Here is a 26,786-nt window from a genome sequence, read left to right on the forward strand (position 1 = left end):
AGATCACCATAATCTTCAAATTTAGATTTACATTTCAAAAACTAACAAACTAACATAAAATACATTTTAATTAAATACTGACCATGTAGCGGTGTGCTACACGCAGCGCTAAAATTACGACACGGAGTCGGTAACTGCAGTCGAAGGAAAAAACTTTATTCGAAAACTTCAGCCTCACTTTTAAGCCTCCCTCAACCTGCCCCCCATGGCGCAGAGGCTCGCAAACCCCCGTAGACTATCTAATTGTGAGTCGGTTCAGATGTGCCAGGAAAAGGGTCGCCACAACCAATTATTTCCCAAAGCAACAGGGAGCCGCAGCACAGACGTAAAAGAGCCACATGTGGCTCCGGAGCCGCGGGTTGCCGACCCCCGAGCTACACGCACACAAAATGCTGGAGGAACTTAAGCAGGTCAGGTAGCATATAAAGAGGGGAATGAACAGTTGGCATTTCAGGCAGAAACCCTTCATCAAGACTGGAACGGAAGGGGGCAGAAGCCAGAATGAGAAGTTTGGGGAGGGGAAGGCATACAAAACTGGCAGGTGATAGATCAATAACTCCTCAACACCACACAGTCCCGGTGCTGCTCGGCTTCCCAGCAGGTTGTCACATTCTCACCGCTCACTTGGCATGCCGGCAGCCTCATTACGTCCTCATCTCCACTCACAATCCAGATCAGTTTCGTGCTGAAGCAAAGCCAACTGCTGCGAACAGTGGGGCTTAAACACCAGTCCCTGCCCCAGGGGTGACAGGCACAGCCTGAAAATCAACTGTCCATCCATGGTCTTTCCCAAATTCTACGGACTCCAACTTTATTTACCAACCTTTGTATGGAACATTTTTAAATCCACCATGCCAAGTGGTGCCTCCTCATCTACTCCCTTCTACACTTTCTCAAAAAAACCGCAGAAACTCCAACAGGTTAGTTAAAAAAGTTTCCTCTATCATAAATCCATGCAAATTCGTTATTTAACTACCTTGTTACCACATTCCCTCTAATAGTTTCCAGCATCTTCCTAACCGCCGGTGAGATACCAGGAGGTTAGCTGGTGTTTGCCCTTGTGGTTAAAGGGCAGGGAGGATATGTCTGAAAGCTACTGGTGTGACGGGGACGTGGCAGGACTCCAACACGGAGGCAGAATCAGGAGGCAGAACCTCCATAACAAGTGTAGAATCGGGAACAGGCTGAGTCAGGACCTGGGAGACCCGTTTTACGAAGAGATACGGGAGCAAGGTTCCTCTCTCTGAGAGTCGACCAACAATCTGGCAAGGGCTGACCGGAGCTGTCGGAGTCTCATCCTCTGGTGGCTAATGGAAGCCAGTTGCTGGTGATCGAGAGGAATTGGGAAAGATTGGGAATCAAGTGTGGGGATTAAGGACCAATTAGGGAGGACAGGGAAAAGGTGGGAAATGTCAGCCAGGACCATGACAACAGGCTGCTGAAGCATACATCAGTGGTTGGGTTGCTGCCAGGGAAGATTCTGTGGGAAAGGATAGATATAGGAGGTGACCAATGTATTGAATGAAGACTTCATCACAGTCTTCAAAGAGGAGGAAGATAACACCACAGGGAATAAGGGGAGCCATGGATACATATATTACTGGGTAGTTATGGTTACATATAGAAACAGGCCCTTCAGCCACCAAGAAACAAAACTGTTGGAAGAATTCTGTGTGTCAGGCAGCATCTGTGAGGCAAAGGGGGAGCTGGCGATTTGGGTTGCGATCCTGTCTCCTTCGACCACTGAGTTCACTTTAACCATCAGGCACCTACTTATACCATTCCTATTTTTCTCACGTTCTCATTGGCTCCCTCCAGACTCTGCCGCTCACCTACACGCTGGGGACAATGTGGAGCAGCCAGTTAACCCAACAACCTGCACTCCTTTGGGGTGTGGGAGAAGGCCCACCTGGTCACAGGAAGATTATAGAAATTTCCAAACGGGGAAGTTATCAGCTCCTCATCTTCTCTGTGAAGTCCTGTGTGAATTCTATACCCTGCGTGAGAGATCGCCTCTCATTTGTTTAGAGAGTACTGGGTGAGCTTCTTAAGTCATCCCTCATCCCACCATCTCCGGAATAAATCTAGAGAACCTTCACTGCAGTGTCGAGTGTAGACATTCCTTTGGAGGGCCAACGCACAGCATTCCAAGTACTGTCTAAGAAACAGCAGGAAGAGATCTCTTGGACTCCAATCACCTTCCAATAAGGACCAACATGACCTAACTGCAGTGAGGACATGTAAACTCTCAGTGATCTATTTACAAGGACACAACAGTTTTCCATCTTACACCATTTACAAAATATTCTGTCTATACATTTTCTCTCATGGTGGGCGGCCTCACACTTTACTGGATTGCGCAGCTGTCACAGCCATTCACTTAATCAGTTTCTAACTCCCGAAACCTCTCTGCTTCTTTCCCACAGGCCAGGCTGTACCCAGCTTTATATCATCAGCAAATGTGGGTATGTCACTTCAACCCCCCCCCCCCCCCCCATCGAGGTGTGAATGGCTGAGGCTTCAGTGCTAATGCCTCCCAAACTGAAGGTAAATCATTCATCCCCTTTATCTCAAACCTGGCAACTAATCCTCGGTCCACACCAGTATATTGTCTCCATGCTGTCTGTTCGAATTTTCTTTAATGATATTTTGTGTAATGACATATAAAAAAGCAGATGAGATTTGTAGTTTCAATCTGAGCTGTGGGCCAGAGACAGCTGCAATGAGTGGACACACAGAAGGTACAACTTAAAACACGAGAAGGAAAATACAGAGAGAGAAAATAATTATGTTGAGAGTGGGGCAGGGTGTTTACTCAGAAAGTAGATGAAAGAGCAGATTTGCAGATGATTAAGAAACTCTGTGGAGTAATTAGCCACCTAAATAAGGGCAAATTATGGCAAAATGTTATGAGTCACTAGTTAGACCGTGTTATTTATCTGGCAGATCTCCTCTGCACCCTCTCCAATGAAACTACTTGCATTCCATGCTCTGTTGACCAAACCTGAACACACCACTCCAGAAGTGACCACAACAGTTTACTAAGCTGTACTTAATAATTAAGCTCATTATATTCTGCACACAATAATGAAGACAAACCTTGATAATGCTTCTGTAGCAGTACTGCCACCTATGTGGGAGGGGAGGGTTAGAATTCATCTTAGAGTAGATTAAAGGATTGGCACAACATCATGGGCTGAAGGGCTTGAACAGTATTGGGTGAAGTTTAAGCGAGATGGCCATTGTTGGAGCAGCCGCTATTAGAGTGGGCAGTGTTAAATTGGGGAACTGAAGGTTTGGCTCAAGAGACTTTGCTAGGAGTCAGAGGCCAATTTGGATTGGTTATTGTGTGAGTGGGCCAATGGAGGAGTCTAAGATCTGAGGCTTTAGCTCCAGAGGTTTTGGGAAGAGAACACAGGTGAGTAGAAGGAAAGACCAAGTAAGGATTTTTCATTATATATCATTTTATATAACCAAAAATATACCAGGGATAATAGGTGATGTGCTGTGGCTGTATAACGTGGGAATTGATGAAGCTCATTATGGTTGCTGGTGACCACATCTGTAGCAGGTGTTGCCTGATGGAAGAAGTCAGGCTCAAAGTTGATGACCTGGAATCAGAGCTTCAAACACTGTGGTGCATCAGGGACGAGGAACGTCACCTGGACACTGTGTCTGAACAGGTAGTCACACCTATGAGATTAGTTACTTCACATTCAGTCTGTGGCCAGGGACACAGGGTTATAACTGTGAGTGAGACAGGTAGAGGGATTCAAAAGGTCGTGCTGGAGGAGCCTCAGCCCTTGAGCTTGCCCGACAGGTCCGACATTTTGAAGGTTTGGTTGATCGCCGAGCTTGGCAAAACGTTTGCATACATTTCGACTCCAATCGAGAAGCCATCATCAGTGTGCAGCTGAGGGTGTTGTCTCCTCAGAATGCCAGCTTAAATACTCCTCCGGGGTCCGAATGGATATTGATTTGATGTTGTGATCTAGTTGATTCATTCAAAACACTGTGAAGAGTTAAACTGTAGAAAATTCTGATTCACTAGCTTCGAGGAAGGCCCCTTGGAAGAGTTTGCTTCGCTGTCCAGACCCCGAGATTACTGGCGATTCATTAATTGATTAATTGAGTTTTGATAAGTTCCTCCTCAAAGTTGCAATTGGTCTGAGAGCAACTGTGAAGTTATTGACGTTATTATTCCCTGTGAGGCTGAGACTGGGAGCTGTAGGAAGGGTGGGCAACCAAACTGTGGCACTGTGGTTCAGGGAGCCATTCAGGAGTGGGTAGGGAAGAGAAATGTAGCTGTAAGTGGGGGTAGTATAGTCAGGAGAATTGACACAATTCTCTGTTGCAAGGGTCAAGAGTCCTGAAGACTGTCTTCTCTGCCTGGTGCCCAGATTGGGGCATCTCATCTGACCTACAGGGGAATTTGGAGTGGGAGGGGAAAGATGCAGTTGCCTTGATCCATGTGAATACCAATGACACAGGAAGAACAAACAAAGAGGTTCTGTTGAAGGAATTTGAATGGCTAGGGACTAAATTAAAATGCAGAACTGAAAAGGTAACAATCTCTGGATTGAGGCATGTGCAGGTTAATAAGATCAGAGCACTAAATGTGTGTCTCTAAGATTGGTGCGGGAGAATTGGATTTGACTCTGTGGGACATTGGCACCAGTATTGGGGAAGGAGGGAAACGCTCCGATGGATGGGCTCCAGCTGAACCATACTGGAACTAGAATCCTGGAGAATCACGTCACTAGAGCTGTGGATAGGGCTTTAATCTAAATAGCAGGAGCTGGGTTCAACATTCGGAAAAGGGAGGACAAAGTAAAAAGGAAGGAAAGTGCAAGAGAGGTTACAAAAGTCTCCAGAATAAATGAAAAGACAAGAAAAATTTAGAAAGGGGTAAGAATTTAATTTCTGGTAACATGGAGACAAAATTGAAAAGGATGATGAATACAGGACCGAAGGTGTTATATTTGAATGCACATGTAGATGAATTAGTAGCACAGTTAGAAATTGGCAGGAATGACATTGTGGGTATCACTGAGATGTGGCTGAAATATATTTGGGAGCTTAACATCTAAGGAAACACATCATACGGAAGGACAAGCAGGTGGGTGGAAAAGACAGGTCTTCGATGTTAAAATACAAAATTAGACCCTTAGAAAGAAGTGACAAATGATCAAAGATGTAGAACCCTTGTGGGTTGAGTGAAGAAACTGCAAAGGTACAAAAGACTCTGATGGGAGTTATATACCTTCCTCCAATTAGTAGCTGGGATGTGGGGTACAAATAAAAGTGGGAGATACAGGTAGAAAAGGCATGTATAAACGGCAATGCTACAATAGTCATGGTGGATTTGCAAAATTGGGTTGGGGTTGGATCCCAAAAAAAGGGAATCCATAGAATGCCTATGAGATAGCTTTTTAGAGCAGTTTGTGGTTGAGCCCACTAGGGAAAAGGCAATTCTGGATTGGATGTTGTGTAATAAACAACATAGGATCTTGAAGTAAAGGAACCACTGGACAATAACACTGGAGAGGTAATGGGGGACAAAGAAATGGCGAATGAATTCAGTAAGTATTTTGCATCAGTATTCACTGTGGAACTCATCAGCAGTATGCAAGAAATTCAAGAGTGTCAGTGGGGTGAAAGTGAATGTTTTTGCTAATAAAGGAGAAGGTGCTTGGGGAAGCTGAAAGATCTAAAGGTAGGTAAGACATCTGAAACAGATGGACTGCACACTAGGTTTCTGAAAGAGGGTAGTTGAAGAGATTGTGGAGGTATTAGTAGTAATCTTCTAAGAATCATTAGATTCTGGAATGGTTCTGGAGGACTGGAAAATTGCAAATGTCACTCCACCCTTTAAGAGGGGAGGGAGGTAAAAAAGAGAAAATTATAAGCCAATTAGCCTGACCTCAATGGTTTGTAAGACATTATTAAGCGTGAGGCTTTCAGGTACATGGAGACACATGATAAAGTAGGCCAAAATCAACAAGGTTTCATTAACGGGAAATCTTGCCTGACAAATCTGTTTGAATTCCTTGAGGAATTGACAAAGGCCTCTGGATGTTGTTTACTTTGATTTTCAGAAGGCCTTTGACAAGACTGCTAAACAAGCTAAAAGCCCATGCTACTCCAGGAAAGATACTAGCATGGATAGGAGTTTGAATAGGAGGCCTTTTCTGGATGGCTGCCAGTGATTAGTGGTGTTCTGAAGGGGCCGTGTTCTTTTCGTCTTGAATGTCAGTGATTTGGATGACAGAATTCATGGTTTTCAAACAATGGCCAAGTTTGCGGACAATGCAAAGACAGGTGGAAGGGCAGTTAATGTTGAGGAAGCAGGATGTCTGCAGAAGGAGTTGTACAAATTAAGAGAACGGGCAAAGAAGTGGCAGATGAAATACATGTAGGAAACTGTATGTTCGAAGGAATAAAGACACAGACTATTTTCTAAACAGAGCAAATTCAGAAAACAGAATTTGGAAAACAGGGATTTGGTTGTCTCCATCGAGAATTTCCTAAAGGTTAACTTGAAAACTGAGTTGGTGTTGAAAGGCAAATGAATTCATTTTGGGTAATAAAAGCAAGGATGTAATGCTGAGGATTTAAATAGAATGGGCCAGGCCACACTTGGAGTATTGTGAGCAGTTCTGGGTCCCTTATCTATGAAAGGATGTGTTGGTATTGGAGAGGGTCCAGAAGAGGTTCACAAAAATGATTCTAGGGATGAAAGGTAAAGCGTATGAAGAGTGTTTGATGGCTCTGGGCCTGTTCTTGCTGGAGTTTAGAAGAATGAAGAAGGATCTCTGTGTTGTCTTTATGGCAGTTATTTAGTTTATAATATTTTCGCTTAGTAATTCATTTGTTAGTATTTTCTAGTTAGAATTAGAAGTGTTTAAAGTATATTCATTGCCTGTAAAATATATCAGCATGCGATGACGTCACATCCGGTTTCGCCGCGTCTTGTGGGAAAATACCAGTTTGAGATCAACACGAGGACGGGGGCTCACCACGAGGCAGACCCGAGCAGACGTTGTTTTGCAAGCATTAGAAATCACAGTGAGAGCAACGCTGTAAGTTAATAGATAATCGATATGTTGAACTAAGATGTTAACGCCGATCCTGTTAAAAGTAACGATGGTCGATAATGTTTATGTTTTCGTTAGTTAAAGAGTTGCGGATAGTTTGCATTGAAGTGTATTTAAAGTAGTCAATGGCATAGATAAACTCTGCCAGTATACTGCACCTTAATGTAATGTAGTTATAGTCACTTTTACAAGTATTTACAATGGAAATGTGATATCAAGAAGGGAACAAATACTGTATCAATCTTGTATTGTTTTATCAACAGTTTCACCATATGTTAATGTGAAGAGTGAACAGTAAATGGTTAATCTTACTGCGACCTGTGGTTTATCTCGGCGTTTAATTCAGCATTTCCATTACACCCGAACGAGAACGCTACAATCTCATTGAAACCTTTCAAATGTTGAAAAGCAGAGGTAGAGAGGATGTTTTCTATAGTGGGAGAGTCTAGGGCCAGAGGGCACAGCTTCGGAATACAAGGACATTCCTTTAGAACAGAGATCAGAAGGATTTACTTTCAGTCAGAGGGTGGTGGATCTGTGGAATTTACTGCCATAGACAACTGTGGAGGCTGAGACATTGGGTATATTTCAAGTGGAGGTGATAGATTCTTGATTAGTCAGGCTGTCAAAAGTTCTGGGAGGAAGATGGGAGAATGGGGTTGATGGGGATAATAAATCATGGAAAGGCAGAGCAGACTCGATGGGCTGAATGGCCTAATTCTCTCCTATGCCCCATGGTCTAATGTGTCAGTGGTAATAAGCTGGATCCCTAATGTTGCTCTGCACAAGGCCGGAAGGTGGCATGGTGGTGTAGCAGTTAGTGTAACACTATTCCAGGGCCTGCGACACGGGTTCGATTCCGCCACCGTCCGTAAGGAGTTTCCTCCGGGTGCTCTGGTTTCCTCCCTCGTTCCAAAGACGCGGCTATTAGCTTAATTGGTCACATTGGTAGCGTAGGTTCATTGAGCAGAAGGGCTTGTTACCACATAATATCTCTTTTAAAAAAAACTCATCAAATGATCAATAATGTATCTTTCTGTGGCCTAAATCAGTCCTCCTCACTCTCCAGAGCACCATCAGTTTTTCCTATGTCACTGAAATTTGTCTTCAGAGCAGGGAGAATCAAGGAGTGCATCAAATTAACAAGGAAGCAGAGAAAACACTCCCTTTTGACATGTTTCAGCAACTGCACATTGAAAACCATATTCAATGGCCGGAGAGCAGGTATCCTTTTCAAGTGTGTTTGCCAAGTTAGGAAATACAGGTCATGAAACCCACGGGGTCTTTCTAAAGGTGACTGGGTACTCTTGAGGAGAGGTAAGTTGCACAACTAAGTCGGAGAGGTCTTTCAGGGAGTCAACATTGTGCATGATCTGGATGTTTTGTCTTCCCGTTTTCCTTCGGACTATTTAACAGCCACACAATACAGCAGGGCACACCAACTTCCCAACAAGACAGGTACGTTAGCTAAAGTCTGAAATAAAGCAACTGTCAATTGCATTGGTGCTTTACTATAGTTTTATTCAAAGTGTACTGTGAATTATGGACCTTTACATTGACCCAAAACAATTTTCTCTTCTTTAAAATACACAGGTTTTTAACATTCTCAGCATTCCTCTGTTGCTAAGCATGGAATTTGAAAATAATGGTTGGAGTAGTGAGACTCATGTTAAGGTGTGTAAAGAACAAATCTCTAATTTTCTGGCTTTAGATAACCCCGTTCAAAGAATATTTGAAATACTGAGGAAGCATAACTGAAAGCCTGAGACAAGGTCACATACTCAGTTATTGACCAATAAAATGCAAAGTGATGCTTAATGCAAAGTACACAGCAAATCAATATCTATTTCATACATTAATATAGTAAATGGGTGGTATGTTTGGAAATGAAATCTCAGACTAGTTTCTTAAAAGGTGTTTGTATATTAGAGGAGAGATTATTACAGAAAGGAAATCTGAATGGCTTATCGCTGCCACAAAACAATTTGGCACAAATAATAGTTGGTTCAAGGGAAATGGAAAAATCGCTTATACACTCAGAGGCCACTTTATTAGGTACCTTCCTGAGTGTGCATTCATGGTCTTCTGATGCTGTAGCCCAACCACTTCAGGGTTCAACATGTTGTGCATTCAGAGATGCTCTTCTGCACACCGCTGTTGTAACGTGTTCCTGTCCATTCCCCTCTGACCTCTCTCATTAAGAAGGCGTTATCGCCCACAGAACTGTCACACACTGAGTGTTTTTATTTTTGCTTTCCCACCATTCTCTGTAAACTCTGGAGACCGTTGTGCGTGAAAATCCCAGGGAGATCAGCAGTTTCTGAGATACTCAAACCGCCCCATCTGGCACCAACAATCATTCCACAGTCAAAATCACTTAGATCACATTTCTTCCCCATTTTGATGTTTGGTCTGAACAACAATTGAACCTCTTGACTGTGTCTACATGCTTTTATGCAGAGCTGCCTGATGATTGGCTGATTAGATATTTGCATTAACAAGCAGGTGTACAGGTGTATCTAATAAAGTGGCCACTTAGTATACATTAGCCTATCCTGGGCCCAACACATTGATGCAGTAATGAAGAAGGCACTTTAGCAGCTCTATATCATTAGAAATTTGAGGAGATTTGGTATGTCACCAAAGACTCCAGCAAACTCTTTCAGATGTATTGTGGCTGGATGAGTCACCGCTGTGTATGGAGTCTCCAATTCACAGGTTCAGAAGGGGCTACAGAGGGTTGTAGACTGAGCCAGCTCCTTCATGGGCACAACACCTGCCCCCACCACCAATGTTCCCCCTAAGGTGTGTGCACATGCATACATTTTTTGCTACTAGCGCACAAAGGAATTTAAGGTTGCCACCCTCTACCTCGATGAAATCTTAAGTATATTTCACGATCATACACAATCTCATTTCCTCTTCCTGTTTCTGATGCGGACGGTGTTGACAACGTGGAGTTTGCAATGATTTGTCTGCAGATTTTAGAACTGGCTTATTTATACTGCTTTTATTGAAGAAATTATTCAGTGTGCACATGTTGATGGCTCTGGGCAAAAAATTGCACAGCACAAGATTTTTGTGCACACTGGTCATTACAAATTAGAGGTAACATTGCCCACCACCAGCCCTGATGAAATCTGTCCTGCCGAAAGGTTTCGGCCCGAAACGTCGACTGTACTTTTTTCCATAGATGTCACCTGGCCTGCTGAGCTCTTCCAGAGTCCTGTATGTGTTGCTCTGCAATCTTTAAGAGGCAGTGCTTCACGATGGCACATCTATCATTAAGGATGCTCACCATCCAGGATCCAGTCTACTCATTATTACCATACAAGAGTCTGAAGACCCACACTCAGCGATCCAGCATTACCTTCTTCCCCTCTGCCAGCAGACTTCTCGTCCATGCCTTGATTTTTAGTAGGTTTGACTACTGTAATGGCGTTTTCACAGGGCTCTGTAAAATACCCCTCGGACAGTGGCAGCTCATTCAGAACGCTGCTGCTAGAGTCCTCACTGAGACCAAGAAAGTAGAGCACATCACTCCAGCTCTCAGATCACTACACGGGCTTCTTGTCCATCAGAGGATTGACCTTAAAATATTACTACTGGTTTCTAAAGCACTGAATGGTCTCGGGCCAAAATACAAACGTTTGTACATCTTTGAACTCTTGCTGCATTATGAACTTTCCTGAGCTCTCGGGTCATTTGGGGCAGGTCTGCTTACCATCCCCAGGGTCAAAACTAAACACAGTGAAGCAGTTTTTAGTTACTATGCTCCATTTGTCTGGAATGACCTTCCAGAGGGTCTGAAATCTGCCCTAACTTTAAGCTCTTTTAAATCGAGGCTTAAAACTTTTTGCTGTAGCTGTTAATTAGAATCTCCTGCACTCTATCTTCTATTTATATCTACTTTTTGTAGTGGTTTTATTCTCTTATACATAGTCTGAAATTTGATGTTTGATTTTTATATCTCATTCTATGTACGCACTATGAGGCACTCAGATCTGCAGCTGGATCTTCAACTTCCTCACAGACAGGACCCAGGCTGTAGAGATAAGGGACAAGCTCCCCTCTACAATCACTTTGAGCCGGTACCGGTGCCCCACAAGGCTGTGTACTCAGCCCCCTGCTGTACTCACTGTACACCCATGATTGTGTAGCCAAGTTTCCATCAAACTCAATATATAAGTTTGCTGAAGACATCACAATTGTAGGCCGCATCTTGGGTAATGATGAGTATGAGTACAGAGAGGAAATTAAGAACCTGGTGGCATGGTGCAAAGATGATAACCTATCCCTCAACGTCAGCAAGGCGAAGGAATTGATTGCTGACTTCAGAAGGAATAGCGGACCGTATGACCCCATCTACATCGTGAACCTAGCCCAGCACATCACACAAATCAATCTTCCATCCTTGGACTCACTTTACACCACACGACGTCGGAGCAGTGCTGCCAGGATAATCAAGGACACGACCCACCCAGCCAACACACCTTTTGTCCCTCTTCCCTCCGGGAGAAGGTTCAGGAGCATGAAGATTTGTATGGCCAGATTTGGGAACAGCTTCTTTCCAACTGTGATAAGACTGCTGAACAGATCCTGACCTGGATCTGTATATTTACTTCGATTTGTACTTCAGGGAGCATGAAGCGCAGAAACAAATATCACTGTGATGATTGTACGCTCTAGTATCAATTGTTTGATGACAATAAAGTATTTGTAAAGCACCTGTATTTGAAAAGTGCTGTACAAGTAAATTTGCTAACTTCTGAACATTTCATGAACACGACCTTTTCTTGCACAATTTATTTATTTTGTACTTATACTAATTTTATTTCTTCGCACCGTACAGCTGCTGCAAAACGATGTTTGTGTTGTGCAAACCAGTGGTAATAAGACTGACTCTGATGCTGATACACCAGTATTTACGGAGTAACTTTGCCACCTTCAGAATGTTCCAAAGTGTTTGACGGACATTTAGTAGTGTTGGAATGGAATCGAACCGGCCAGCTCACGAATTACAAAGAGTGGTGAGAGGAATGATGCAGATATGTGTGGAAACATCGGCAGAGACATACACGCTGCCAGAAAACCAGAAGCAGCCTCCCCTCCCCTTCCAACCATTCTAACGTGATCATTTACGATCAGCAGAGAGGCAAAGGAAGATTCCATTTAACAGCTCAACAAAATAAACATTGCACTTTTTCCCCCCGCAGCTTAATCATTTAGTCAGGTAACTGGAGTGAGGATTGAAGGTGCAGGCGGAACACTGTGAGTGGGTACTGCGGTGGATAGCCTGGGGTCAGGTTAGCATCGGTTTCTAAAATGACAAGGTAGGGAGTTTACTGGTTCCAACCACAGCAGTGGGTCTGGGAGCTGCTGGAACAGCCACACTCCTCCCAAATGCTTAGTGTTGGATCTGGCTCTTCCTCCGTCTCCCAGGCACGTCACTCTCCCTTTCTTAGTTCCTGCTGCTGCGTGTTTCTCCGGTGTTCCTCGGTAGACCTGAACAGCCAGCCTCAGCCTAATCGTCCATTTCTGGTAACGGGCCTGACTGCTGCATTTCCAGTGATTCTCCGTTTTGGTGTTAGGCCGCAGCCGTGTTGTGTAAAGAGGGTGTCAGGCTGACGATTCTGCAAAGCTGAAGCTCCTGGACCAGGTGTGTGGCTGCTCCTCGCCGTCCCTCCAGCCCACTCCCCAGCTTAACATGTAGTGAACCTACAAAAACTCTCCTACCCCACACACCCTGAAACTCTCTTACCCCACATGTCTGCCTGTTCCTGCCCTCAATGCATTGCGCCCAAGCATTCCTGGTCTCTGGAGTCGAGAGTTCCAAAGATTCCCTGCTCTCTTCAGATCCCACAAAGGCTGCTGATAAATGATGCCTTTTTCCCCTCTCTCCAGCCAGAGCACACCCCTCTCGTGATCCACACCAGTCTCGATTCTGCCACTGAACTGTTCTCCTCCCGCAGCTGATCAGGTTTCTGCCCAGTGAACAAATTCCGGAAGAGCTCAGTCAAAACCACATCCTGAGTTACACGGTGATCCAAACGAACAGTAAGACAATGAACACTAAAGCAGAGGGTAAATTCTGGCCAGAGGGGGGAAGAGGTTGGGTGAATATTTGAGTTTGATAAAGCTCTGCGGTGGGGATTGGTTAGGTTATGTACATACCAATAATTTGCTTCATTGAAAATGAATAATTACGATAATTATAATCTCTCAGAATGGCTGATTTAACGAGATAAAGGATAGGCCTCTTTTTAAAACACAATCTTTCATGTCAGTTTACTTTGAGAAATTAATAACCTAATTAGAAACATGATTGATGGGTCTCGGCTAGAGGCCAGTACTCCTAAAGTAATGATGTCTTTGTCGTACTGTGTTAGGCACTGGTGTCTACAACCATGTGCCTGTAGACGATGGTGCTTCCTTTAAAGCTGGAAGCCAACACGAGGTGCATGTCGTCGGTGTTTACGAGCTGGAAGGCTCGGGGAGCACGCACATGCCACTCGTGCACCTTGACAAACCTCAGCTTTTCCCTGTCCCACAGGTAAACGTGGGAGAAAGAGAAATCGCACCCCAGCACCATGTACAGCCAGCGCCCTACCTGGAAAGGCTGCACAATCATGGTACCCCTCGAGGGCAGAGCCTGCACCTCTGTAAAACGCTGATTCTCCCACCTCAGCACCTTGGAATCGCCAATAAAGCGAGACAGGCAGAGGTACACCACGTTCTTGATCTTGAAGTGTCTAACAGCATGAACTTCCAGCATATTGGGGATCTCACTGTGGTAGGTGAACTGCCTCTGGGCTTTGCTCCACTGGTAGACCACCGGGGTCTGGGTGCTGCTGCACAGAATGAGCCTGTGCTTGTTGTCCATCTGCACGTACTCCACATCTGTGTCCCGGTGCCACGCGTGAAGGGAGTGGTCGGAGTAAAAGCCGGTTTTGCTCCATTTGTAAACGGTGGTGGCTCCAGCTTTCGAGCTGTCGGCGATGACGAAGTACCAGTCACCTTCGATGCTGAAAGTCTCGACGTCGTTCGGCTTGCGGATCTTGGTCGAGTCGATGTTCTGGATTTTGATGAACTTTCCACCATAGTTGTCCCACTGGTAGATGTGGGAGCCCTGGAACAGCTGAGCTACTATGATGTAAAGCACTCCCTCAATCACCAGAGGCTTGCAATACACAGCAGCTCGAGCTCAGGAGGAAAAAGATGACATTTAATATTTGTAATCACGGCAATGTTACAGGTTTCCCCACCCCAGCCTCCTCAGTAAACACGATTCCCTCCTCCACCTAGCAAACGCTACTTTGGTCCATACTGCTGCTCCAGTTTCAGTCAGTGTGAACACAGGAGGAACCACAGACAAGGGGTGAGCATAGGGGAACGCTTCAGATCCCGAGGGAGGGTGACAGGGGCGACGTGGATACATTTCCACCTGTGGGACAACCTTGAATGAGGGGTGTTCATTTAAAACTGAATTCCTTCTCATGGAAGGTGGTGAATCAATGGAGGTACCTTTAGAATGAGCCGGCTGGTGGCGCAGTGACATCAGCGCCGGACTCCGGAGCGAAGGTTCCCGGGTTCGAATCCAAGTTGGGCCGCTCCCGGACACGCCTTCCATCCATGCTGGGTTGAGTGTCGAGCTCCCAACTCGGCCTCATGAATAAAAAACCGCGCTGTGAGAAGGACGTGGGGGACCTCTCACAGAATCTTGCCTCCAAGACAACTACTTGAGAAAAAAGAGGTCGCTGAGGCTCTGGCACAAAAAAAACCCTTTAGAATGCTGGTTCTCATAGAGGGATCAAAAGTGGAGAGAGTGAGCAATTTCAGGTTCCTGGGGTGTCAATATTTCTGAGCTGCAAAGAAGACAGGACAGCAGCTATATTTCTTTAGGAATTTGAGGAGACGTGGTATGCCACCTAAAATACTCTTAAATTTCTACAGATGTACCGTGGAGAGCATTCTAACAGGTTGCATCACCATCTACTGCACAGGATCAATGTAAGCTGTGGAGAGCTGTAAACTTAGCCAGCTCCATCATGGGCACCAGCCTCCATAGTATCCAGGACATCTTCAAGGGGTGATACCTTAAGAAGGTGTCGTCCATCATTAAGGACCCCATCATGCCTCATTCTCATTGCTACCATTAGGGAGGAGGGACAGAAGCCTGAAGGCACCCACTCAACGATTCAGGAACAGCTTCTTTCCCTCTGCCATCGATTTATGAATGGACACTGAACCCATGAACACTACCTCACTACTTTTTATTTCCTTTTTTGCACTATTTATTAATTTAACTATTTTATGTATTTACTGTAATTAATCTTCTTTGCTATTATTACGTATTGCATTGTTCTGCAGCCGCAGAGCCACTAAATTTCACAACGTACAGTATCCTGGTGATATTAAACCTGATTCTGGTTCTCTCTTGGAATTGAGGGTTAAAGGCACAGAAGAGGAGCTGCAATTAGCACAAGTCAGCCATGATCATATTGAACGGTGGGATAGGGTTAAGGGGCCTGGTGACCGACTCCAGCTCCACTTCTTTGTGCTCCTGCGTTCACAGACGAGACAAGTTCCATCTTCATTAACTACTTAAACATCTATAAGAGATGAGGAGTGATTAGGAGCAGCTTCATCCATTCCTTCCTACCCTGACATTGGGAGGCCATTCTACATGTTGTCCTGAGACTGGCCAGCAAGCCAGTACAGTCTCCACTGGACTTACTGTAGTGTGTTAGACTAACTCTAACATTCCCCAGCCAGACCTCTACGTTTACATAAAGCCTTTAGGATAATGTTCTAAAACAACATAATTGTAAAGACAAAGTTAGATATTGGAGATAATGAAAGGCATGGCCACATGATGGCAAGGAGATTCTTAGAGGAGGGGAGACAGGGAAAAGTTTTTGAAAGGCATTTGCAGCATAGCCAACAGTTGTGCAGCAGGGTAGGTATATTATCAGTCCCGTAAATCAGAGGAATGCCATTTGGGAGGGGGCTTGTTGGCTTGCTAGTTAGGAGGAATTGGGTTGGGAATTCCATCAACAGAAAACATCCGATCACAATTACACTTACTTTAACGTGTTGTACGATTTAGGTCGGATTGTTGGTTTTGTTATGTTTTTCCTTGTACATTTGCTTATGTGTTTATAGAATCACCTGTTGGTCCATAGACTTTTAGTGATTTCTAGTATAGATTTCTGCAGTTTCTTTGTCTGCAAAGCTGAAGTGTGATTCAGTAAGTACCTGCTAAACTGGTGTCTTATCTAAATCGGTCCAAACCAGTTTGCAGTATAATAGAAAACTGTGCTCAGGTTCCCTTGTTGTAGTTTGCTGCAGTTACAATTACAGGCTGACCCTGTCTGACCTGTACTGTACTGCGTACTATCTAATAAAACAGTTGCAACTAAAAGAATCGCGACTCACTCTTGACTGCCGAAGAACCTTCTGCACAACATCCTCTCCAGATGACGTACCCATTGACAACCCTTCAGACTCACCAGAGATGTTTTCAGATTTCCTGAAGACCAGTTCAACATGATCCCACATGAGGAAAGTACAGTTGCCACTATTAGCCTGGGCAAATGTGACATAAAGGTCATCGGCATACAGAAACGACTCGGCTGAGATAGACTGGAAGGGTAATGTTTGATGTGTAGTGAATTCTGCAAGGACAGATCATTATTATCAAATTATTCTCATTATTACAAAAACTCAATGCCTTTTACGCACACTTTGACAAGGAGAATAAACTATGGCTATGAGGATCCCTACGTTATCTGGTGACCCTGTGATCTCTGTCTCGGAGGCCGACATCAGACGGCCTTTCAAGAGGGTGAACAATTGCAAGGCAATAGGTCCCAATGGAGTACTGGTAGGACTCTGAAAATCTGTGTCAACCAACTGGTGGGTGTGTTCAAAGACATTTTCAAGCTCTCATTGCTACAGACAGAAGAACGCCCTCAGTACTAGCACAGTGCCTCCTAACCTCTTATGTAGGTCCTTTGACTGTAATCATTCAAGTAATCAGGGTCACATGCCTCAAGAATTAAATTACCACAAATATTCCTATTAAGCAATCTTAAGGCAGGACATGACCAACTAGGAGAATAAAGTTTGTTCTGCATTGTCTTTCAAACAAACTTGTAACTTGATGCCCTCTTCTAATCTCCCATTAAGTATTGCCACAAAGTACCCTAACCCTCCCACTGAATGCACTGGCTTGAAACTGTGGTCCTACACAGATTAATTGACAAGGCTTTTTGCTTTGACTCCCACAGATTTTACATTGATCCACACCAAAGCGAAACACAATTCAGAGGAGAACGTTTTCGTTGAGTTTTACCGTCACAGATTTGACTACAGACCTGTGGCGATGCATTCAAATTGATGGAGAGGCAGGCTGTTTATTGTGTGCCCCTGATATTTGACTGGGCTGACGCAATAGGTAGGTGGCACTGTGGTATTAGTTGCCTGTAGCCACTTTATCAGCCACTTCATTTTGCAGTCGCAGTGGAAGGCATTTCCTCGCAAATCTCTGCAAAGGAGCAGGAAGTTTCAGCTGATTTGCACAAACAGTTTAATTTACAACAAACATCCCCGCCTTGTTTCGATGCAGTGATATTTTGAAAATATTTTCTGGTGGGCCATATAAATACCGATTATAATACAGTTCTAATGGTTGTGAGATTTACAGTAGAGGGCAGTTAGAGATTCTGTTGGACGGACCATGTAGTGTCTAGCATTCAGTGTTGTTGACACCACTGACACCCTTGGATGATGGAGCAATTCTAGGAAGATGTGCAAGTTCCTGGACCCACAGACAGGAGCTTCCGGACGAGGTTCACACTTAACCCTTGAGTGAGCCACAAGAACAAAATTGCCTCACAATCAGCACCGGCAGATAATAAATGATTAAAAAATCATAGCAGATTTGTGTCTACTGCTTGAATGCTGACCAGCTCAAAACTGAAGTCTGTCTTGATTTTCTCTTGATTTTCTACAAACGCTTGCTCATCTCCGGCATATTTAACCGTTTAATTCACCCTTTCCAAATTTCAACCCAGATGTCCCTCTTGCATCCCCAACTGGGCAATGGCATACAGGTTGTAAATTGAATCCCTTGATAGCCAGTGAACCAATCAGTCCCTCCAACAACACCACTCTTTGATCTGCCCTTCTCTTGCCTGCACAGTCGACAGAGACATGGTGCATGTGCTCAAGGAACCATAGTAACCAGAGTTCACCCAAGCTTGTGTTAACCCGATAAGGATTGGTGGGGTTGTAACTTGCTTGATTGTTTTTTTGAAACTGGTGGAGATTCTCAGAATTATTCATAATATCAATATCAGGATTTTCTTTCATATTTATACCTATCTGGGCAGTTTACTGGATACTTAATGCATGAACACAGATTCCTCCAATAAGTTTTCAAGAGCTCTGATAAGTTACCATTTTAACTCATGATGTTAGAAGAAGATCAAACACTAAGTGGGCTTACTGCTTATTCAGAATTTTCCAACGTTCTCTGCTGAGGTGAAATCTTGCTTTGTGCTATGGGCACCCAAGAGCACCCATTCTCAGTCACAGGATTTCACCCCAGTTTTTGGTTTATGACATACGGATGTGGTCTTCAAATGAGGAGTAAAATGCTCACAAATGTGTCAAAACCTGAAGGTTGATGAAGATGTCTCTGGGAAGTGTCCGGAGATTGTTGTTTCCCAATGATCTGCAGAGGTAAAAAGAACAAAACAAAACAGTTGACTGGTGCGCCAACAGGAGTGTGAGAAGGAACAGATCATTTTCATTTCTCTGCCTAAATGCTTCTTAACCACTCTAACATATCTGCTTCTACCACCAACCCTGGCAGCACATTCTGGACACCCACCAATCTCAGTGTAAAATATATTGTTTTGCACGTCTCCTTTAAACTTGATCCCTTTCACCTTAAGGTTCTGCCCTCTCCTAAGTGACATTTCCATCCTAGTTACCTATTTACCCTATCTATGCCTCTTTTTTTATTTTATGAACTTCTGTCAGGTTGTCCCTCACCCTCCAATGCTCCAGAGGAAACCATCCAAGCTTTTCAATCCTCTCCTTGTAGGCCACACTCTCTAATCCAGGGAGCTTTCTGGTGAACCTCTTCTGCACCCTCTCTGAATGCCTCTACATCCTTCTGTTATATCTCAATGGCTATCAACTGGTAGCACTCACGTCTACCATAATGAAGTGTTTCGAGAGGTTGGTAATGGCTAGAATTAACTGCAGCCTGAGCAAGGTCCTCGACCCACTGCAATTGGCCCCCCACCACAACAGGTCGATAGCTGACGCAACCCAGATCTGAACGTGGAGAAGACCAAGGGAATCATTGTGGACTCCAGGAAGGTGCAGACGAACCATCCCCCTGTGTGAAAACATGGCTCCTCTGTAGAGAGAGTTCAACGCATCAAGTTCCCGAGAGTTCCATCACAGGTGACCTCACCTCCCTGAAGAAGACGGCAGAGCAGCACCTCCACTTCCAGAGGAGAATGAGGCGAGCAAGCCTCTCCCCTCCACCCCCCATTTTAACTGAATTTTATAGGGGCACCATTGGGACCATCCTGACAAGTTGCATCTCCATCTGGTATGGGAGCAGCCAAGCACTGAGGGGGTCATGGGGTTTCTCTGCCTTCTCCTGGGGACATTTATCAAGACCACTGCATAATATGCAGGCCCTGAGTATTATCAAAGGTCCCACCCATCCATCCAGCAGCTTCTTTGACATTCTACAATCAGGCAGCACACTCTGATGCATCAAAACAAGGACGGTCAGGATGGGGAACAGTTTCTTCCCTTAGGCCATAAGACTTCTGAACTCATTGTATCCGAAGTGTCACTGGTTAATCTGTTCCGTACCTTACAAAGTTTAATTTGCACACTTTTCTTTGTCTGTTTATGTCTGCAGATTTTACCCTAACTTTCTCAAGTTGTTGTGCTATATGTGTGTTATGTGTACCACTGTGCTTTACACCCCAGTTCAGAGAAATGTCTGGTTTGGCATGTATATAGTTAAATGACATTAAGCATTGCTTGACCTGACTGACTCTCCACTTGGCTTTGGAGTACCTAAGCAACAGGAAAGCATATACCATGCTGCTGTTTATTGATTACAGTTTAAAGTTTAGTACTATCATACCCTTAGTCCTTAGTTTCACCTAGCTTCCAAACTTAGAGCCACAGTATCTCCCTCTGTAACTGGATCCTCAACTTTCTCATCAGGAGACAACAGTCAGTATGGATTGAGGATTAGGATTAATCTCCTCACTGGTGATTAGCACAGGTCAACTCAAGGATGCATGCTTAGCCCACCACTCTATCTATACCCATGACCGTTTGACCAGATCCAGCTCAAATGCTATTAATACATTTGCTGCTGACACTACCATGTTGGTAAAATCTCAGACAGAGGCGAGGGGTTACACGGATGTGAGATAGATCAGCTGATTGAATGGGGTCACAACACTGTCAGCATGAGCAGGACATTGAATGTGGACTTCAGGAAGGGGGAATTTGAGGGAGACACACCAGCCCTCACTGAGGTCAGCAGTGGAAAGAGGGAGCAGCCTCATGCTCGTGAGAGTTGACATCTCAGAGGATCTATTCTGGGCCAAGTACACCGATGCAACCATGAAGAAAGCACACCAGCAGCTCTGTTCGGTGAGGAGCTTAGATCCGTCTGGAAATTCTGTAGATATACACAGTGAAGAGCATTCCAGCTCGTTGCATCACAGCCTTGTATTGAGGCTCCAAGGCAAAGGGTCGCAAAAAGCTGTACAGCCAGCTCCGGTCAACCCTCCCCTCATTAAGGACATCCTCAAGATGCCTCAGGAAGGTGGCATCCATTACTAAGTACCCTCACCATCCTGGACATGCCTACTTCTCTTTTACTATCATCAGGGAAGAGGCACAGGAGCCTGAGGAGCTGCACTCAATGATTCAGAAGCTTCTGCCGTTAGATTCTGAATAACCCATGAGCACCACCTCATTAATCCTAGTATTTTGCACTAGTTAGCTTGTAATTTCTAGTAGCGGTATGTATTTGCACTTCACTGCTGTTGCAAAACTGTGGATTTCATGTCACATAAAACAGAGTTAATAAGTCTTGAGTCTGATATAGTGTGACAGCCAGAATTGCTCAAAATACTTCAAAAGTATTTTAACCAGCTGTACCATATCTTGCCAACTTTTATACCCAATGCTTCAAAGCTAGCATGGCATATGCCTTCTTTATCACCCTATCCAACACTTTCAGAGAGCTGTAAACACGTTCTTTCTCTATATCAATGCTCTTGCCATTTCTGTATTCTTTCTCACATTCAAACTCACCACATGCAATATATCTTTTGCAATTAAACTTCCTCTGCTACTTCTCTGCCCAAATATCCAACAATCTATACCCTGCTAAATCATTTGACAACCTTCCTCACTGTCCAAAACTTTGTCAGACTTGTGCCATCTGCAGACATTATCAGCCACCTATAATTTCGCCTTAACAACAGAGGTTCCAGAACACCACTGTGTGTATACTTATAGAACATAGAAATGTACACAGTACAGATCCTTTGGCCCACAGTGTTGTGCCGACCATGTAACCTACTCTAAAAACTGCCTAGAATTTCCCTAGCGCATAGCCCTCTATTTTTCTAAGCTCCATGTACCTATCTAAGAGTAGCTTAAAAGACCCTATTGTATCTGCCTCTATCACAGTCACCGGCAGTGCATTCCACGCACCCACCACTCTCTGTGTGAAAAACTTACCCCTGACCTACTTCCAAACACCTTAAAGCTCTGCACCCTCATGCCAGCCATTCCACCCTGGGAAAAAGCCTCACAAACAATGCCTCTCATCATCTTATACATCTCTATCAGGTCACCTCTCATCCTCCATCACTCCAAAGAGAGGCCGAGTTCACTCAACCTATTCTCATAAGGCATGCTCTCCAATCCAGGCAGCATCCTTGTAAATCTCCTCTGCACTCTCTCCATAGTATCCACTTGCTTGAAAACCCACCATGGCAGTAGGGAGGTTACAGTATGTTCAAGCGACTCTATATGGGATGAAAAGTCAGTGTTAATTGTTGGATAAACATGAGGAAATCTGCAGATGCTGGAAATTCAAGCAACATACACAAAATGCTGGTGGAACACAGCAGGCCAGGCGGCATCGATAGGAGAAGCGTTGTCGATGTTTCGGGCCGAGACCCTTCGTCAGGACTAACCGAAAGGAAAGACAGTAAGAGATTTGAAAGTGGTGAGGGGAGGGGAAAATGTGAAATGATAGGAGAAGACCGGAGGGGGTGGGGTGAAGCTGAGAGCTGGAAAGGTGATTGACAAAAGGGATACAGAGCTGGAGAAGGGAAAGGATCATGGGACGGGAGAAAGAAAGGGGGAGGGGGGAGCACCAGAGGCACTGGCATTCACAACACAAGGGTTTGAGGCACTATCGCCAGCCTCCTACACTAGTCACTCAACGGCATTGCCATCACTGAATCTCTTGCTGTCAGGCCCCAACTGGAAACTAACCAGCCTCATAAGTACTCTGCCCGAGACTGGACCAGACACGGTATTCTTCAACACGAGACCGTGAAATCTCAAAACCTTTCCATCATCTACAAAGCGTAAGCCAGGAGCAGGAAGCGCTTACGAGGCATCAGTACCACCACTAACGCACCCCCCCCCCCAAGACCACCGACTACAGGGTGCGCTGTCTACAACCACACTGCACTTCCTTCTCTGGACCCGTACTCATGATGCCAGCTTGGAGTAGTCCTTCCTGCTCCTGGCTTACACTTCGTAGATGATGGAAAGGTTTTGAGATTACACACCCTGTCTACATGGACTGCACCCTGTACCAGCAAGGAGGACAAAATCAAAGCCCCTGTCATGTTCCCGTATGTACAAGTGCCCGTATGCAGAGCCACAAAGTCCTGTTCGGGTCGGTGAGCATGGGATCACAAAGTATCATGCACGTGACGAAGAGCTAGGCCGGTGGATATAAAAGGAGTGTAAGTGTGTGTGTGTGTGTGTGTGTGTGTGTGTGTGTGTGTTTATGTAAGAGACTAGTCATTTTTGTGTAATTCGGTGAGACAGGGCCAAGGATGGTTACATTCAGGCCGCCGGTGGGATGCGTGTATTCTCGTTCGGGGAAACTACAGCAGCAGGCTCATTTGTTAGAGTGTTTGTGTGTCTTAAGAATAAGCCTGTAACTTTGGTGCAACAGGTCTTAAATGCAAAGGAATGCAACAAACATTATGAGTTCCGACACACGTAAGTGTCAGATTGCAGCATGCATACTCGGTGGTGTACTGTTTAATTTTTATCCATCGTTTATGTTTTGCGTAATGTGGGAAATAGTGTGGAGATATTTAAGGGAGAATTTATACCCAGATATATCTGTCAGGTTGGCACCTATTGAGATTAGGCAATGACAGGTCAAGAACCCCAACAACCCAAGCGAGCCCTTGACCTTGATTAGTCCTTCACCCTGGGGAGAAGCAGAGCTGTTAGTCAGAGATTCCCTCAGTTAAGGCTGCCTGTGGAAATGCAGAATTCTAGCACAAGCTCAAGGAAATGGTTGAAATTCACTGGATGCACCCTACATGTGTTGGTCAAGGCAAAGTGCCCGAGGAATATGTGGGGCAGAGGCCCAGAGGGTGTGGGATGGTGCAGGGGCAATTACCAGAAACACCAGCAATGAAGAGAGATATTGCTTCTTTAAGGGAAAGCAGTGACTGGGGTATGTGAGAGTAACTGGGGAACGATAACGTCAATAGTTCAGCTGATGAGACTGCCGAGAATAATGCAGAATGTAATATCGAGCGTATGAGGAGTATTCCGGGTTGGATAATCCAGGGAGGGATGATCCAGTCTTCCTGAAAATGCTGAAGGAAGGCCTGAGCTCAGCCCACCAGGAAGTTTTAGATTTGGGAATGGTGGAGGGGTTGACCTACTCAGAGATAGTATTGTGGGCCAGTGAGGGGGGAGAGAAGTCATAAAATGCCTGTCGCAAATGTAGCCGCTGTGACATCACAGAGAACCTGCCTTGTGTGGCACCGGCCGGAGCACGTAGCAGGGAACTGCTGGAGTAGACACGGGAGGGTAAGGGAGGTGATTTGTTACAGCTGCGGCCTCTCAGGCCATGGTTGGAGGCAGTGATTTGAAAAGAGACGGAAGTGTGAGAATCACTCACCTATGTGTGGTGAACTACATATACCTGTCTGGACACGTCCCCTGCTGACTGCTCCTGTGGCTCCTCCCACTGACCCCAGTATAAAGGCGATCAAGGCCTGAGCCCAGCCTCTCAGTCTCCAGGATGTAGTATGGTGGTCACTCACTGTCTGTTCCTTCTTCCAGTCAATAAAAGCCGATATCTTGCCTTCACGTCTCAGAGAGAGTTATTGATGGTGCATCACTGCTGACCAGATTATAGAGCTGGGGAGGTCAGACAAACGGCTGATGGCAGCCTCTATGGTCATCCACGGATGTACACAAGAAGTTTATTAGGGGACCACCGACGTGAAATGCTGATCTACCCCTGCCTGCGACTGGGGAGGAGATTTATATTACCGACGCAGGAGGTGAAACAATGAGGGCAGAGAGAAGTCAGCCCCAGGTACTTGAGATTGAGGGAGTGCAGCTTCCTGTCGATTTCTGGGTGTGCCCGAACAATGGAGGTACTATCCTGGGGACAGACACACTGAGTAATGCAGGTATTATCATCAACTTGGGAAAAATAAACACAAGGAAATCTGCAGATGCTGGAAATCCAAGTAACACACACAAAATGCTGGTGGAACACAGCAGGCCAGGCAGCATCTATAGGGAGAAGCACTGTCGACGTTTCGGGCCGAGACCCTTCGTCAGGACTAACTGAAAGGAAAGATAGTAAGAGATTTGAAAGTAGGAGGGGAAGGGGAAAGGGGAAATGATAGGAGTAGACCGGAGGGGGTGGGATGAAGCTAAGAGCTGGAAAGGTGATTGGCGAAAGAGATACAGAGCTGGAGAAGGGAAAGGATCATGGGATGGGAGGCCTCGGGAGAAAGAAAGGGGGAGGGGAGCACCAGAGGGAGATGGAGAACAGGCAGGGTGATGGGCAGAGAGAGAAAAAAAGAGGAGGGGGAAAAAACTAAATATATTAGGAATGGGATAAGAAGGGGAGTCAGTGTTCATGCCATCAGGTTGGAGGCTACCCAGCCGGTATATGAGGTGTTATTCCTCCAACCTGAGTGCGGTCTCATCTTGTCAGTAGAGGAGGCCATGGATAGACATACCAGAATGGGAATGGGACGTGGAATTAAAATGTGTGGCCACTGGGAGATCCTGCTTTCTCTGGCAGACCGAGCGTAGGTGTTCAGCGAAACGGTCTCCCAGTCTGCGTCCGGTCTCACCAATATATTCAGCGAAAGGAGAAATAACGTGGACAGGACAGGAACAGCGAACAAGTGTGACCCACTTGGCCCACTGGGAGACAGGGCAATGTGTGGGAATCATGTCAGGGGTCCCAGGGGGAGGGGTCGAACACAGTCAGGAGGGGTTGGAAGTCGAGCAGCCGCCAGAGGAGGGAGCAGTGATTAAAGGCTCACCAGAAAGGGAGCGAGTGGGCGGACACCGGTGCGAGGGTGACAGTGGAGGAACAAGAAGCATCAGAAAGTACAGGTGTACAAAAAGAAACTACAGTGCCAGGTTAGTAAGATTACATGGAGGTGTGAAGGACCTCTGTAACCAGGGTAACAGATCAAGCAGAACCCCCAGCAACATACTATTGATCAGAGAGAGCCGGGGGGGTGGGGGGAGATGGTCTCCCACAGCCAGCTGACCGAGTTGTTGTAAGGGAGCTGGTTTCGCTCCCAGGCGGTGCTCCGGACAAGGCAGAGAATGGAAACACTGGACTCAGGTTAAACCCTATGACTCGCCTGACAGACTGGGCGAGACTTCCAGCGTACCCAGGAAGAGTGTCATTGCAGAGACTCCGCGTGCCGGCTGCATCAGTTCTGGAATGGGCTGCCAGAGACGGTGGTGGAGGCAGATACAACACGGTTTGTTAAAAGTCTCCTGGACAGGAGCTTAGGGCTATGGGTAACTCGAGGTAATTCCTAAAGTAAGTACATGTTTGGCACAGCATTGTGGGTCGGCAGGCCTGTATTGTGCTGTGGGTTTTCTGTGTTTCCATGTTTCTAAGCAGACCCTCACAAACACAAAAGCAGAAGACACCGAGAGAAGGTGACAGCAAACGGCAAACAGCACATTGAAGTATAACAGTGACTGTACTCTGTAATGAAGGCTGGTTGCGGAAGGAAGATGATTAATTGTATAGCTCAGAACAGGAAAAAAATATTGGGCAAAATAGATGGGAAGAAATCCCAGTTGTAGCAGAGTCATCAGGTACTTCGATGGCATGGCGGACTGAGAACGAGAAGAAATTACACAGGGCATCTGAAGGCAGTCACTCCAGCCTGAATGGGGCGGGGGAGTGAATACAAATGAGCTGGCCCTTTCAGTGGTCGGGCCAGCGATCGACTGGACAGTCCATTAGGGGGCGCCACCAGGGAGAGGTCCTTGCAGTCATTCATATAGAGACACCCCAACCCCTTCTGTACATCCATGAGAGGGTCTAAGAGACTAGTTGACAATCTCCTGCTC

The 26,786-nt window shown here is 45.4% G+C and overlaps 1 protein-coding gene across 1 annotated transcript in view; it reads right to left on the minus strand.

The window, feature by feature from the left end:
* Positions 1 to 8,606: 8,606 nt before the first annotated feature.
* The window catches only part of lgi3 (leucine-rich repeat LGI family, member 3), a 59,391-nt gene continuing 41,211 nt past the window's right edge, over positions 8,607 to 26,786 (minus strand). The window contains exons 6-9 of the mRNA XM_059967380.1: positions 18,766 to 18,837; positions 17,477 to 17,646; positions 16,610 to 16,774; positions 8,607 to 14,300 (exon numbers count right to left, since the gene is read on the minus strand). Of these exons, the coding sequence (XP_059823363.1) occupies positions 13,483 to 14,300; positions 16,610 to 16,774; positions 17,477 to 17,646; positions 18,766 to 18,837 (1,225 nt within the window). The 3' untranslated portion in view covers positions 8,607 to 13,482. The remainder of the gene's footprint in view (positions 14,301 to 16,609; positions 16,775 to 17,476; positions 17,647 to 18,765; positions 18,838 to 26,786) is intronic.

This window comes from Hypanus sabinus, chromosome 1 (assembly GCF_030144855.1).
Source record: "Hypanus sabinus isolate sHypSab1 chromosome 1, sHypSab1.hap1, whole genome shotgun sequence".
Lineage (NCBI taxonomy): Eukaryota > Metazoa > Chordata > Chondrichthyes > Myliobatiformes > Dasyatidae > Hypanus > Hypanus sabinus.